The 13,237-nt window shown below is 61.5% G+C and overlaps 2 protein-coding genes across 6 annotated transcripts in view; both read left to right on the top strand.

Annotated features, from left to right (window-relative positions):
* The window catches only part of LOC114908066 (NACHT, LRR and PYD domains-containing protein 7-like), a 582,624-nt gene that overhangs the window by 170,959 nt on the left and 398,428 nt on the right, over positions 1–13,237 (top strand).
* Positions 1,956–12,756, top strand: LENG8 (leukocyte receptor cluster member 8). 5 transcript variants are annotated; one of them, XM_029244357.1, is made up of 16 exons: positions 1,956–2,095; positions 3,747–3,839; positions 4,450–4,624; positions 4,960–5,061; positions 5,797–5,907; positions 6,687–6,957; positions 7,185–7,326; positions 7,544–7,732; positions 8,114–8,392; positions 8,473–8,613; positions 8,752–9,037; positions 9,646–9,747; positions 9,827–9,895; positions 9,975–10,104; positions 10,185–10,392; positions 12,263–12,755. In XM_029244357.1, the coding sequence occupies exons 2-16, from the start codon at positions 3,802–3,804 to the stop codon at positions 12,423–12,425; spliced, it is 2,406 nt and encodes an 801-aa protein (XP_029100190.1). In that variant the 5' UTR covers positions 1,956–2,095; positions 3,747–3,801; the 3' UTR covers positions 12,426–12,755. The 5 variants fall into 5 exon arrangements, with proteins under 5 accessions (XP_029100190.1, XP_029100201.1, XP_029100183.1 ...); XM_029244368.1 differs by having other exon boundaries at positions 6,705–6,957; positions 12,263–12,754; XM_029244350.1 differs by having other exon boundaries at positions 6,705–6,957; positions 10,185–12,755.

Below are 13,237 nucleotides of genomic sequence, written 5' to 3'. Positions count from 1 at the left end.
CAAGGAAGCCTTCGATGTGTGGGCCTGAAGCTGGGAGAGAGAAATGGATCACAGTTTCCAGAGAGGGACACGGGGGGCCACCCTCATGGACTCACTAATTCTCATGACTGGGTGAGCTGTCTGGCCCTGGGGTTGGCCCATCTGCACTTCTAAGCCGCTTTACTCTCAAATACTGCCCTCTAGTGACTCTGAGTCTGTGTCTGGAAGCTGGTGTAGGATGCTCAAAAGTACCCTGAGATTCAGGCTGCCTGATTTCCTGCCAAGGAGCCTGGGAGTGATCTTTAATCAGGAAGCCCTAACCAAGAAATAAAAAACCATTTTGGCCTAACCTTTACAAAAGGGAAATCGATTTTCATTTTTAAATGACACATATGAGGACTTCCACTTCTGAACAAGATGGAGTAACCAGGAACTGGATTTGCTGTCCTTCCTGAAACGACCAAAATGCCAGACAGAATGTGTGAAACGACGGTGCTCAAGACTTGACATCATCCGGCAAAGAGGGAGGAGGGAGAGTGATCCCTGAGAATTGGAAAACACCTAGGTGACCCCTGAAATTGCCACAGCTTATGAGTTTCTGACCACAGGGCAGGGTACCTCCCTAAGGCCCCACCTAAAAGTGCTCTAAAAAATGAAGTCTACTTTTTAAAAAATGCGCAAGCCAAAAGAAGGCAGAAAAAGAGGAACAAAGAAATATGGGACAAACGGAAACCAAATAGCAAGACGATAGATTTAAATGTAACCTTACCAGTAATCACATTACAATAGTTATAAACACCTCTTTTAAAAGGCAGAGATTGTATGCTTGGGTAAAAAACAAAGATCAAACTATACGTTATGTAAAATAAACACACCTTAAATATAAAAGCTAAAAGTAAAGAGATGCTAAACGCAATGGGGTACCCTGGATTGGGCTCTGGCACATGAAGGAGAAAGGCATATAAAGGGGAAAGTGGTGAAATTCAGATACGGTCTGCAGTTAACAGTAGTGTGCCAGTGTTGGTGTCTTAGTTTTAACAAACATACTACAGCATTGGGGGAAACTGGGTGTAAGGTAGGAAGGACTTTGAATTATCTTTGCAACATTTTTGTAAGCCTAAAATTAAAACAAAAAGTTTAATTAAAAAACAAGTAAAAGGATGGAAAAAAAGATCAACTGTGCTAACAATAACAAAATGACACGCAGTTATCAACAGAAAAGTTTTTAATAACAGAAAATGGGAAGGAAATCGCTGCATCTTAAATACCACCTGCTATAACTACAGTGACCGGCGCGTGAACCGGACTGGATAATTTTCTCAATCAGAGCCCTGGGTGGAAACAGCTGGCATACTCAAAAGATTAGTTGCAAGGAGTTCAAAGAAGGGCCTTTTTAACTTGGGATGGTCCCAATTCCTCAGCCGGACATCGATGGCCTTTCAGGATCTGCTACCTGCCCACCTCCACAGATCTATCTCTTGACGCCAGGACCCCGCACACTTCTGCCACAGCCACCTGACCCCCGCCGTCTCCCACGGTACACTCGTTTCCCGCCTGTGTGTGTTAGCACACGCCATTCCCTCTGCCAGGTACGCCATTCCAGTTTTAGTTACTAGGGAAGCTCCCCTTTCCGGCTGGAGGCTGTTCTCATGTTCTCTTGCCTTCTTTGGGTCCATCATTCTCTTCCCTCGTCTTCCACATCACTACACGATGGGTAGCCTTAGAACTCTCATCACACCAATTTGCGTCTAGGAATAGTAATGGCTGCCACCAACTAAACCAAAACAAGGATGCGTGGAAGGTCGCGGAACCTGCGAACTATGCCGCGCGTGTCCCCTCGGGGCCACCGTCCCCACCCCGGCTTCCGGCTTGCATTAAGAACGCCCACCGCGTGGTTGCGTAGGCGGAAGGGGGGGGCTCAAATCACGCTCGTGGCGTCTATTGGCTGCCTGGGGACGAGGGAGGCGGGGCGAGGCCTTCGCGTGACGTCAAGACGCCACGATCCAGGCGTCGAAGCCCAAGGAAGACAAGAGCCTGCCGGGTGGGGAGCAGTCCTGCGGCCGTGTTGCTATCATTTGGAGGCGCCGCTGACAAGTCCCAGGGGCATACGGACGAGGTGGGTGTACCGAGCGGCGGCGGGCGGGCGGGCGGAGGCGGCGTTTCCTTTTGGCCTTACGCCCCGCGGGCCCCGAGGCCTCGGCGGCGGTTGGACCAACAGACGCCGCGCGCGAGCGACGACAGGGTGTGGAGGAGCCCGGGCCACTGGGCCTGCGCACGAGTGGTGGGGAGTGCGGCTGCGCACCCTGGCGCCTGCGCCGTCGGCCTCTGCACCCGCGCGCTCGGAATTCTTGGGCCCAGAGCACCCCTTTTCTTCAACCCCAATTGACCCGGCAGCTCCTTCGGGAGGATCACGTTGACCCTGGCGACGGGCGGCCCTTGCGCTGTCTTCTTCCCCCCACTCGGGGACGTGGTGCGCACGCGCGGCTTGGCCGGGGCGGTGGCTCCGGGGCCAGTGGCGAGGATCCAGGCGAGCTCTTCCTCCACCCTAGCCCTCTTGTGCCTTCCCCGGGCCTGCGGGACGGCCAGGTGCCCCCTTGCCTCCGGTTCTCGCCCCAGCCCAGAAACCTCCTCCCTCCAGGCTCCCCCAGACCTTACCCCCACTTTTCTTCCTGTCCCGGGGCTCCACCCACTATCCCCACTCGTGATCCCCCCACCTCCCTGCCCCCAATCCTTCCGCCCAATTCCGTTCGGTCTCTTCTTTATGGCTTGTTTTCTCTAGGCTTTTTTCCAGTTCCAGACTCCTTACATCTCCACTTCTTGTAGGATTTTCGGGTTCTCCAGCGGGACTCGCCTTTGAGCACCCCCATACTTCTCAGTTCCTCCCTCAAGTCTAGGCCCCCCAATTCTTGCCCCCAGGACATTCCTTCATGTTCTTGCTGTCCTGTTCTCTCCACCCCACTCCAAGTCCCTAAAGATGTTTTGGACCTCTTTGGGCATCCCCAAAGCTTTCTCACCAGACCCCCAACCAAGGGGCTCGCCTCTTCTCTTTTCCCAGGTCTACTCCTGCTTCTAGGAACCTCCCATATACGTTTTTCTCTATCCTTAGGGGGCCTTCCTGAAATCAGTCTTTTAAGAGCTTTTTAAGAACTCATTTCTTCACTCCCAGGGTTCCTCTCTGGCACCCTCAACTTCTTCCTGCTCCAGGAGTAACTTCCAGAAATCGGCTTTTTCTCCCAGACTTCTCCATTCTCCAGTGTTCTCTTTTCTCAAGGCTTCCTCAAACGCTTCCCTCTTTACAGACTTTCTCTCAGGGGTCTTTCCAGGTCTTCTAGCGTGGAGGTTCACTTAGCCCTTGTTTATTAGAGCTTCTTCTCAGAAGCCATCTTCCTCCTTGCTCCTTGCCTGAGGTCCCCCACCCTGCCCTCTGACCCTGTCCCTGTTTCGGGGTTTCCCTCGAACCCTTCCCTTTCTTCATATGGGTTTCTGATCCTTTTCTTTCTCTTTGGGAAACTCATTTGGACTTCCCTGTTTTCCAATCCTTTGTTTTCCACCTAGAGCACTGCAGAGGGGCCAGGGTCTTTCCCTCAGGCTGTAGCCCTTTAATTCCACACCCAGAATTCTCTTCAGATTGTTTACCCCTTGTCTCCTTCTTTCTCAGACTTCCTTTTCTGTCTGGCTTCTCGTGAGCCCATTTGCTTCTCTTCCCTATTTGTTGACATGTTTCTTGCTCCTTCTGGAGTCTCCCTAATTCATTCTTTTTCTTGCAGACAGTGAAAAAGCAGTCTGGCTCCCGAGGTCCACCCCGTACACCCCAGGGTCCAGATGGCGGCCAACGTGGGTGATCAGCGTAGCACGGATTGGTTAGTGAGGCTAGAGGGACGGGTCGGAGGGGAGGGCAAGAGGAAGCAAGACCCAGTGTTGTCTTCCGGATGGGCCCTCACACAGCATGGGGGACATGATAGCACAGCCCCTGGGGTGGAGGTGGGGCCGAGGCACTCCTTTGAGCGTTCACCTTTCACAGTGCAGTGCTTGTTTCACAGAAGTGTGATCATTCATTCCGTGGACTGTGATTAAGAGGCAGCCTCCAACACTTAATACTCATTTTTTTAATTCCTCGTTTTTTCCAAAACAGTGTGATGACTTTCTGACTGAGGTGGTATCAGACAGAATTTGTGGTTTCATAAATCATTTAGATCTGTTAGGCATCAAGTCTTGTTTTAAGTCTTGTGGTTACTGGTAATCCTTTGGTTTGAGTTTTAACGTCCATACGTAGCAGGCATCTGCAAAAGTACCTTAGGTAGGTGATCGCATCTGTCATTCACTGAAGACTGTGACGCAGAAACTGGCTGTCAGTGTGTCACAGATTAGGAAATTGAGGCTCTGGGATTCAAGCCCTGGGGTTTGCCTGCTTCCGTCCTGCCCACCGTCTGCAGTGGGAGAATGGGCTGACTCGATGTCCCCTTTCTGCAGGTCCTCTCAGTACAGCATGGTGGCCGGGGCAGGCAGAGAGAGTGGCATGGAGACCCCCATGCACGAGAACCCCGAGTGGGAGAAGGCCCGCCAGGCCCTGGCCAGCATCAGCAAAGCGGGAGCTGCCGGCAGCTCTGCCAAGGCCAGCAGCAGCGGGCCCGTGGCCAGTGCACAGGTGAGCAGCGTCCTCGGGGGACCTGCATCCCCTGCGCGGGCGTGGGGAACACGCACACACTTGGTGTCCTCTCGTATCACCAGGGCAGGGTGCTCTGAGGACATCCTGGGAGCCCTTGAGTAGTGAGTCTAGGGCACCATGTGGTCGTCGTCCCTGGGAATCCAGCCTGAGGAGGGAGGGGTGCTCGTGTACGGTGGTAGAGGTGGTGGCTCTCTGTGGAGAGATGTGTTCCCAGTTCTGTCCCTTGGCAGTTAACCACCAGTAAACAGACCTGCCCTGGTGGGGCCCTGGGCTCCTGCTTCCAGCACTGATGGCACGTGGCTCTCCCCCCACAGTATGTGTCACAGGCAGAAGCCTCGGCTTTGCAGCAGCAGCAGTACTACCAGTGGTACCAGCAGTACAGCTATGCCTATCCGTACAGCTACTATTACCCTGTGGTGAGTGCCCACCCAGCCCGGCGGGGGCAGGCGGTGGAGGGGCGGAGTGGGATCATCGGGCAGGGTCCGGGGGCAGTGGGTGGATTGGCCACAGCAGTGACAGCTGCTGGAAAACCCTCCCTGAGCTCATGGTCCACAAGGTAAATGCCCAGGTCCTTCGGTGGCCACCCACGCTGCCCTCCCTGTGCCCACGTTGCCGCAGAGACTCCTCCCCCTCAGCACACACTGAGTCCACTCCCGCCTCAGCCCTTTCCTTGCGTGCTGACGCTCGCTGTGCCCTCGCCTAGCAGAGGGCTGCCCGAGAGCGCCTTCAGAGTGCGCTTCCTGGGACAGGCTTCCCTTAGAGTGGCATTCCCACTGCTCACCCTGCCACTCGGCTTCTCTGCTTGGCTTTGTTTTTTGTTTACTGCTGGCTGTGTTGGGTGTCTACTGTGGCATGTATTTTGAGTGTAAAGTTCATTTTGTCTTTACTTTTCATTGTATTATAGTGTTTAGATGGGTTGGTACTCAGTAAATAGTTGTTGAAGAGAGTGGAATGTGGGACACATGGAGGTGGTCATTTTATTTGGTAATTTTTCAGCATGAGGGAGTTGGGCGCTTCTATGCGGTGGAGAGAGGGACGGTGAGAGATCAGTAAAGGATCGCAAACTGAGCAGCTGGGAGAGAGGGGCGGGTCTAGGCCTCCAGGGAAGGAATCGGCCCGCCGCTAATCCTTCCCTCTTGTGCCCTCGCCAGAGCATGTACCAGAGCTATGGCTCCCCCTCCCAGTACGGGATGGCCAGCTCCTATGGCTCAGCTGCACCGCAGCAGCCGTCCGCAGCGCAGCACCAAGGGACTCTGAACCAGGTAACGCCCTACCCCGCCCCGGCTCACGTCCACGCACGGGGTGTGGTGGGCCAGCAGCGGGGACACCTGCGTTATTTAAGCTGCTGCTGCCCAGCAGTTCCTGATCTGAGAACGAGGAAGGCAAAGCTTAGTTTTTGAAACCAGGGTGGGTGTAGGGCTTGAGCACGGCCAGGGGGCTGAGGTGTTGGGGTGACAGTGGGAGCACTTTGTGGCGTGGCAGCCTTCTCCTGTGCTTTTCCCTCAGCACATGCCCACATGCATACAGTCTCTCTCTCTCACGCACACACACACGCTCTAGCCTTGCACTTCACGTGCAGCTGGGAGGTGCGGTGGAGCTCGTGCCGGGGAGGTGGGCAGACCTGGGTGGCCAAACTACAAGTCACGCTCTCTCTGCGCCTCAGGCGGTGCCGTCCGGCGGTGGTGTGGCGGGGGGAAGGATCCCGGCTTTATCACCGGGCTCCCGCAAGCGTGTGCCACACGTGTGTCTTGACGGGCACGTGACATGTGCTCAGACAGTGACCGCCGGGGCGGGGGTGCCGTCGGGGGCGGACGCCGGTGTTTTAAGTGCCAGCCGCCGCCGCCGCTCAGCAGTGGGAGCCGTGGGAGAGCAGCGCGGTGCCTGGGCTGCTGGGCCGTGGGAGTCGCCGAAGCCCCCGCCTCGAGAGGCGCTCTGCGGGTGCGGGTGGCGAGGCGGGGGAGCGTCCGGCCGCGGAGTTGAGAGCTGAGGTGGCCGAGGACCCCGTGCGAGGGCCAGCCCGGGGTGCCCACTCCTGCCTCAGCGGCCGCTCCGCCCACAGCCCCCGGTCCCGGGTATGGACGAAGGCCTGTCCTACCAGGCGCCCCCTCAGCAGCTGCCAGCAGCCCAGCCCCCTCAGCCCTCCAACCCCCCGCGTGGGGCTCACCCTTTGAGCAGCGGTCCGCAGCCCGGGACGGCGCCTGCCACGCAGCACAGCCAGGCCGGATCTGCCTCGGGCCAGGCCTACGGGCAGCATGGCTACAGCGAGCCCGCCAAGCCCAAGAAGGGCCAGCAGCTGTGGAACCGCATGAAGCGTGAGTGGCCTTGGGCCGTGGAGGGGAGGGGGCCTTACAGGACTCCTGGCGCGAGGCACGTGGGGTGCTTGGACCGTGCTTCGCTCTTGGGACCTCCCGGGGCGGTGCGTGGGACCGCTCGGAATGGGCGCCCTTCTCTGGAGCTCAGGGCTCCTGCCCCGGGGGTGGGGGCGGGGCCGCCCACGTGGGCGGGGGAGGCCTCACCCCAGCTTTTGCTGCCCTCACAGCGGCCCCTGGGACTGGTGGGCTCAAGTTCAACATTCAGAAACGGCCTTTCGCTGTCACAAGCCAGAGCTTTGGCTCCACCACGGAGGGCCAGCACGGCAGCTTCGGTCCCCAGCCCAACCCCGAGAAGGCCCAGAACCACAGGTGACGGCCGCCCCCTCACCCGGCCCCAGCCCCTGGGCACCGTGCTCAGCATCTGAGTGCGGCCCACTGGCACGGCCTGCTCCTTAGAAAGCAGAGCCCCCCTGCCCCACGGGCTCGCCCTGAGCGCCCGCCCGGGAGGGGCGGTGATGACGGTCCCACCTGGGTCGTGGGGTACCACTCCCCAACCGAGTGTCTGCACCTGTCCTCCCTCCTCCAGGGGGAACCTGTCCGGTAAGCCCGACGACTGGCCGCAGGACATGAAGGAGTACGTGGAGCGCTGCTTCACCGCCTGCGAGTCGGAGGAGGACAAGGACCGGACGGAGAAGCTGCTCAAGGAGGTGCTGCAGGCGAGGCTCCAGGACGGCTCGGCCTACACCATCGACTGGAGCCGGGAGCCCCTGCCGGGGTGCGTGGGGCCGGGGGGCGCTCGGGAGGTGCCTGGTGCTGCAGTTGGAGACCTGCTATCCTAGGTGCCCGGGGCCCTGAAGAGAAGGAGCGAGAGAATGGGGTCCTGGGGGCGGGAGGCCGCCAGGGTGGGGCCGAGGCCCAGGAGCTGCCGGGGTTGGAGTCCCGGGGGTGAGAGCGTGGAGGCGGGAGGCGTGCTACTCAGCGGCTGCCAGCAGCCTCTAGACACACAAAGCCTGGGACTCTCCCAGCTGAGCGCCGTGTTAGTCGAGTTGCCTGGGTAAGTGCCCTTCCTTCTGAGCTCGTGTGTCCAGGGGCGGGTGGCAGGCGTTGGGGATGTCGGGGCGCCGGGTGGTGATGCCCTCCCCTGCTATATCCCCAGGCTGACTCGGGAGCCTGTGGCTGAGAGCCCCAAGAAGAAGCGGTGGGAGGCCCCTAGCAGCCTCCACCCTCCCCGGGGGGCAGGCTCAGCGACCAGGGGCGGGGGTGCCCAGTCCCAGCGAGGGACGCCCGGGGCTGGGGGTGCTGGCCGAGCCCGGGGCAGCAGCTTCGCCAAGTTCGGCAACCGCAATGTCTTCATGAAGGACCACAGCTCCTCCTCCAGCACCGACTCGCGCTCCCGCTCCTCCTCCCGCTCCCCGACCCGCCATTTCCGCCGCAGGTGCGAGGCTGCTGGGTGGCGGGGCAGGGGGGCGGGGGGAGGAGACGTTTCAGGCCTCACCTTTGTGCTCCTCTGCGCAGTGACTCGCACTCGGATTCCGACAGCTCCTACTCAGGGAATGAGTGTCACCCTGTGGGTCGCAGGAACCCACCCCCCAAGGGCCGGGGAGGCCGGGGGGCCCACATGGACCGGGGCCGAGGCAGGGCGCAGCGTGGGAAGAGGTGAGGCTTTGGGGGCCGGGGAGGAGGGGCCGGTTGGGGGCTCCTGGGAGGGGGAGGGCTGTGTCTGGGCAGCGGTGGAGAGGCAGGGGGTGGCGCCACGCCCGCCCCTTCAGGGCCCCCTCCTCCCTCCCTCCCCAGGCACGACCTAGCCCCCACCAAGCGCAGCCGCAAGAAGATGGCGGCCCTGGAGTGTGAGGATCCCGAGCGCGAGCTGAAGAAGCAGAAGCGGGCGGCGCGCTTCCAGCATGGACATTCCCGTCGCCTGCGCCTGGAGCCCCTGGTGCTGCAGGTGAGCAGCCTGGAGAGCGGCGGGGCCGACCCCGACTGGCATGAGCTGCAGATCGTGGGCACCTGCCCTGACATCACCAAGCACTACTTGCGTCTCACCTGCGCCCCCGACCCGTCCACTGTGCGCCCCGTGGCGGTAAGTGCCCCCTGCCAGCGAGGGCAGGTCCTCCCTGTGAGGCCAGCGCTGCGAGGATGGCAGAGGCAACGTGGGAGGAGGTGGTGGGGTGGGCAGGGGTCTGGCTCGGGGAAGGCCCGGACCTGCCTGGGCACAGGGGGCCTGTGGCTGACCGGGCCCTGGAGGCCTGAGGCACCGAGAGGTGAACTGGACCCAGAGCTTGTGCTTTCGGAGCCGAGGCCAGAGCCTGTGGCCTCGTCGGAAGGCTGGGCCGGCCTATGAGCCTCCGCCTCCTGCTTAGGAGACCAGGAGAAGGAAGCCGATGTCCCCGGCCAGTGCCTGTGAGACACTGGGCCATCCCTGTCCCAACGTCCCGAGGCCCGAGCTGGGAGCAGGGCTGACGTGTCCTCCCGGGGCGCGTGCGCTGCCTGTGCTGACGCGGGAGACGGTGTGCACGCTTTTACTCTTTTAGGTTTTACTCCCTTTAATGTCGGGATCAAGCCACTGGGTGGGTTTAATGTTGCAGCCTCTGCTTTAGGACCCCGAGTTTGTGGAACTGTGGCAGGTTTTAGCACATCCTTGCTCTCCTTGCTCAGGTCACGCTGAGCCACAATTCACCTCCTTCCCAGGTTTTGAAGAAGTCGCTGTGCATGGTCAAGTCCCACTGGAAGGAGAAGCAGGACTACGCCTTCGCCTGCGAGCAGATGAAGTCCATCCGGCAGGACCTGACGGTGAGGCGGGGGCCGGGGAGGGGGCCACACTGCTGGTCCCGCCCTGCTCCGGTGTGACATCTGCTCTCCCGCTGCCCAGGTGCAAGGTGTGCGCACCGAGTTCACGGTGGAGGTGTACGAGACCCACGCCCGCATCGCCTTGGAGAAGGTGAGGGGCTGACAGGATTCCCTCGGCTCCCCCCACCCCCGTCCTGGCCTCACTCTGCTCCTCCCTCCATGCCCTCCAGGGTGACCACGAAGAGTTCAACCAGTGCCAGACGCAGCTCAAGTCACTGTATGCTGAGAACCTGCCAGGCAACGTGGGCGAGTTCACTGCCTACCGGATCCTCTACTACATCTTCACCAAGAACTCAGGAGGTGAGGCGCAGCCCCGCAGAGCGGGGCGGCCGCGGGCCCCCAGGTCCCGGCCCTGCTCACCTCCTCGTCTCCGGCCGCAGACATCACCACGGAGCTGGCGTACCTGACGCGGGAGCTGAAGGCGGACCCTTGTGTGGCCCACGCCTTGGCGCTCAGGGCAGCCTGGGCCCTGGGCAACTACCACCGCTTCTTTCGGCTCTACTCGCACGCGCCCTGTATGTCTGGCTACCTCGTGGACAAGTTTGCAGACCGGGAGCGCAAGGCCGCCCTCAAGGCAATGATCAAAACGTATGTGAAGCTGAGCTCTCCCCCTGGCCCTCTGCTCTGCGGCCTCACCGCCGCCCTCCTCCCCCCCGTCCGCACCTCTGACTCCCCTGGTCTCCCTCCCTCGGGTCCTGGTCTTCGCTCCCCTTTTCTCCTCTCCACACTCGGCCCTCCCCTCTGGTCCCTCCACCTTCCAACGCACGCACGGCAGGCCCTCCTCCGTGGTCCTGTCTCTCTCACTGCTCTGGGCTCCCCGCCCCTTTGCCTCTCTTTGCCTTCTGTTCGCATCACTCTGGACCCCACTTGGTCTTCTCCTTGCTCCGGGCTCCCCTTCCTCCAAGGCCTCTGCCCACCTTCTTCAGCGCTCCTGTGGCTGAGCTCCTGCTCTGTGGGGACGCCCAGCGAAGGCGGCCCTGCCCTTGGTAGCCGCGGTCTCAGGGACAAGGCCCCGCTCCCACTCGAGCTGTTTTGAGAGCCCAGGCGTGCTCAGGGACCAGGTGTGAGGCAGGGCAAGCTAGGCCGGGACGGGATCCAAAGAGCGCGGCCTGTGCTCACGTGCTCAGTCAGGCGGGAGACGCCCCCCGGCGACGGCAGGACACCTCTTGCGTTGTCACAACCGGGGTCCTCCTGGCCTCTGCTGGTGGAGGCCAGGGGTGCTGCTCAGTGCCCTGCAGTGCACAGGGCACCCCCAGCTGGGTCACCTGGCCGCAGTGTCAGTCTTACTGAGGCTGGGAAGCCCTGGTCAGAGGACGTGGGGCCTTGAGTGCCACGTCAGTTTGTTGGGAGCCGTGGGGGTGGTTTGCAGCTGGGGAGGGATACTTACCCTGCAGGTTAGGAGACTCCTAGGATCCAGTTTGGGTCAAGCCGATATGAGGGCAAGGTGCGGGCCGGGGCAGGGGCCGTGGGAAGAGAGAGGAGGGAGTGGGGCAGACACAGAGGAGGCAGGGCCGCGGGACCCGCTCTCTAAGCCAGGAGGGGTGAGAAGGCCGTGCACCTGAAGGACCCTGGGCTCCCCGGCTCCCGTGTTCTCCGCGGCCGCACAGGCTCTTCCTCCTGCAGTTTTCGGGCTTCTGCGCCGCCCCCGGGCTGTAGCCGGGCAGGCCACTGTCCCCTCCTCAGCACTTCCTGTTTCTGCCTCAGCCTGTGTGTGCTTGGCCAGTGGGAGGGCTCTGGCCTGTCGTTGGCCTCACGGTCTTGTGTCCCCCCGCTCCGGAGGGTGGTGCGGCTTCTCTCTGGCTCGCTGGGCCGGGGCCAGCCCCGTGTTGGGGGGCAGCAGGCTGTCCTGTGCCCCGCCCCCCCATGGACTTCCAGGGCTCTGAGGAAGTGGGGGCTTCAGGCAGGACTGGTTTGAGCGTTTTCTGCCACTTACTTAGGTCCTAGGTGACAGTGGCTCTGCCGCTGCGCTGTCCTCGGTGTGTGTCTGTAAAGGGTAGGGTGACAGCTGCTGGGAGGGAGCTCAGCGAGCTCACGGGGCGGTACTTAGAAGAGCACAGGCCAAGCCTCCTCTCTTAGCACTCGGACCCAGCTCAGGGCAAGCGGGAGGGGCGGGGCTCCCTGCGCCTGGCCCCTGCCCCGGGCCACGCGGGCCCTCTCCTGAGGGGCTGCTCAGGCCCCGGCCAGCAGAGGAGCCAGCTGGGCCCTTCCCTCCTGTCCCCTCTCCTCCCGTCCCCGCACAGGTAAGTGAGGGGGAGGGGGGGCACAGCGAGGGGTTGGGGCCCCCCCCACCCCGGGCCCCCCCGAGCCCCTGAGGGGGGAGGCCGGGGCTGGGGAGGGGCCAGCAGGTGACATGCTGAGGAAACCTTTGGGTGCCCGAAAGGGGGGCGCCCACTCCTTGCTCGTGGGGCCCTCCCGTGCCCGCCGCCCGCCTCATCGCGTTCTCCTCTTGTCTCCGTAGCTTCCGCCCTGCGCTGCCAGTCTCCTACCTGCAGGCCGAGCTGGCCTTCGAGGGTGAGGCCGCCTGCCGGGCCTTCCTGGAGCCCCTGGGCCTGGCCTACACGGGCCCGGACAACTCCAGCGTCGACTGCCGCCTCAGCCTGGCGCAGCTGCCGGCCTTCTGAGCACCAGCGCCGCCGGGGGTGGGGGGCAGGGCTGCAGCCCCCCAGCGCCGCCTCGGCGGGTTTTGTTTTTGAGCCGTGGACTTGGGTTGTAAATTAATTTGCGGGGAGTGGGCTCCAGGAAGAGCCACCAGCCCGGCCCCCATTTCCCACCGGGGAGTCTGTACAGAGATTTTTCTACATTTTTATTTTTGCCTCTGAGGGATGGGATTGGGGGAGGGGGGGACAGCGGAGGGTTGGGGGCATAGTCTGTAGGGTCGTCTGTGTCCACCTTGCACCTCCACTAATGCTGTCTCAGTGTTTTTTCTCTCTCTCTCTCGAGCTTGTACTCCGGTAGCGACCCGGCACCCTGGCCCATCCCATGCCGGGGGGGCCAGTGGAAGAAGACAGGCTGCTCCGCCCGTGCCCGCCGGCGGCAGGGGCACCAGCACACCAGCCCGCTGCCCGCCGCCTCATCTGCCTCACCACAGACTCTTGTTGCCCAGCCCTCCGGGGCCTCAGTGTTTGGGGCGAGGGGAGCCGCGTAGACTGTGCCCTGCCTGCGGCCCCCAACCCCAGAAACGCCAACGCCTCGCCACCGCCAGATCCACACTGCCAGCCTGCACTGAGGACTCCGGAGGCCATCGCGGGACCTCGACGGCCGGGCTGCCTCGTCTGCAGTTGTATTAAGTTGTCTCCGTGTCCCTTCCCCTCTCCACCCCAATGTTTCTTCTGGTTTTTCCCCCTTTTCCCTCCCGCCGCCTCCTGCTCCCGCTCTCCCTTGGTTCAGCACAGGTAAAACGGTTACCCTCCCTCCCCGCCTCATGGATCACCAG

This window comes from Monodon monoceros, unplaced genomic scaffold (genome assembly GCF_005190385.1).
Source record: "Monodon monoceros isolate NGI ecotype Baffin Bay Population unplaced genomic scaffold, NGI_Narwhal_1 Super_Scaffold_10, whole genome shotgun sequence".
Classification (NCBI taxonomy): Eukaryota; Metazoa; Chordata; class Mammalia; order Artiodactyla; family Monodontidae; genus Monodon; species Monodon monoceros.
This window is presented reverse-complemented; position numbering and strand designations above follow the sequence as displayed.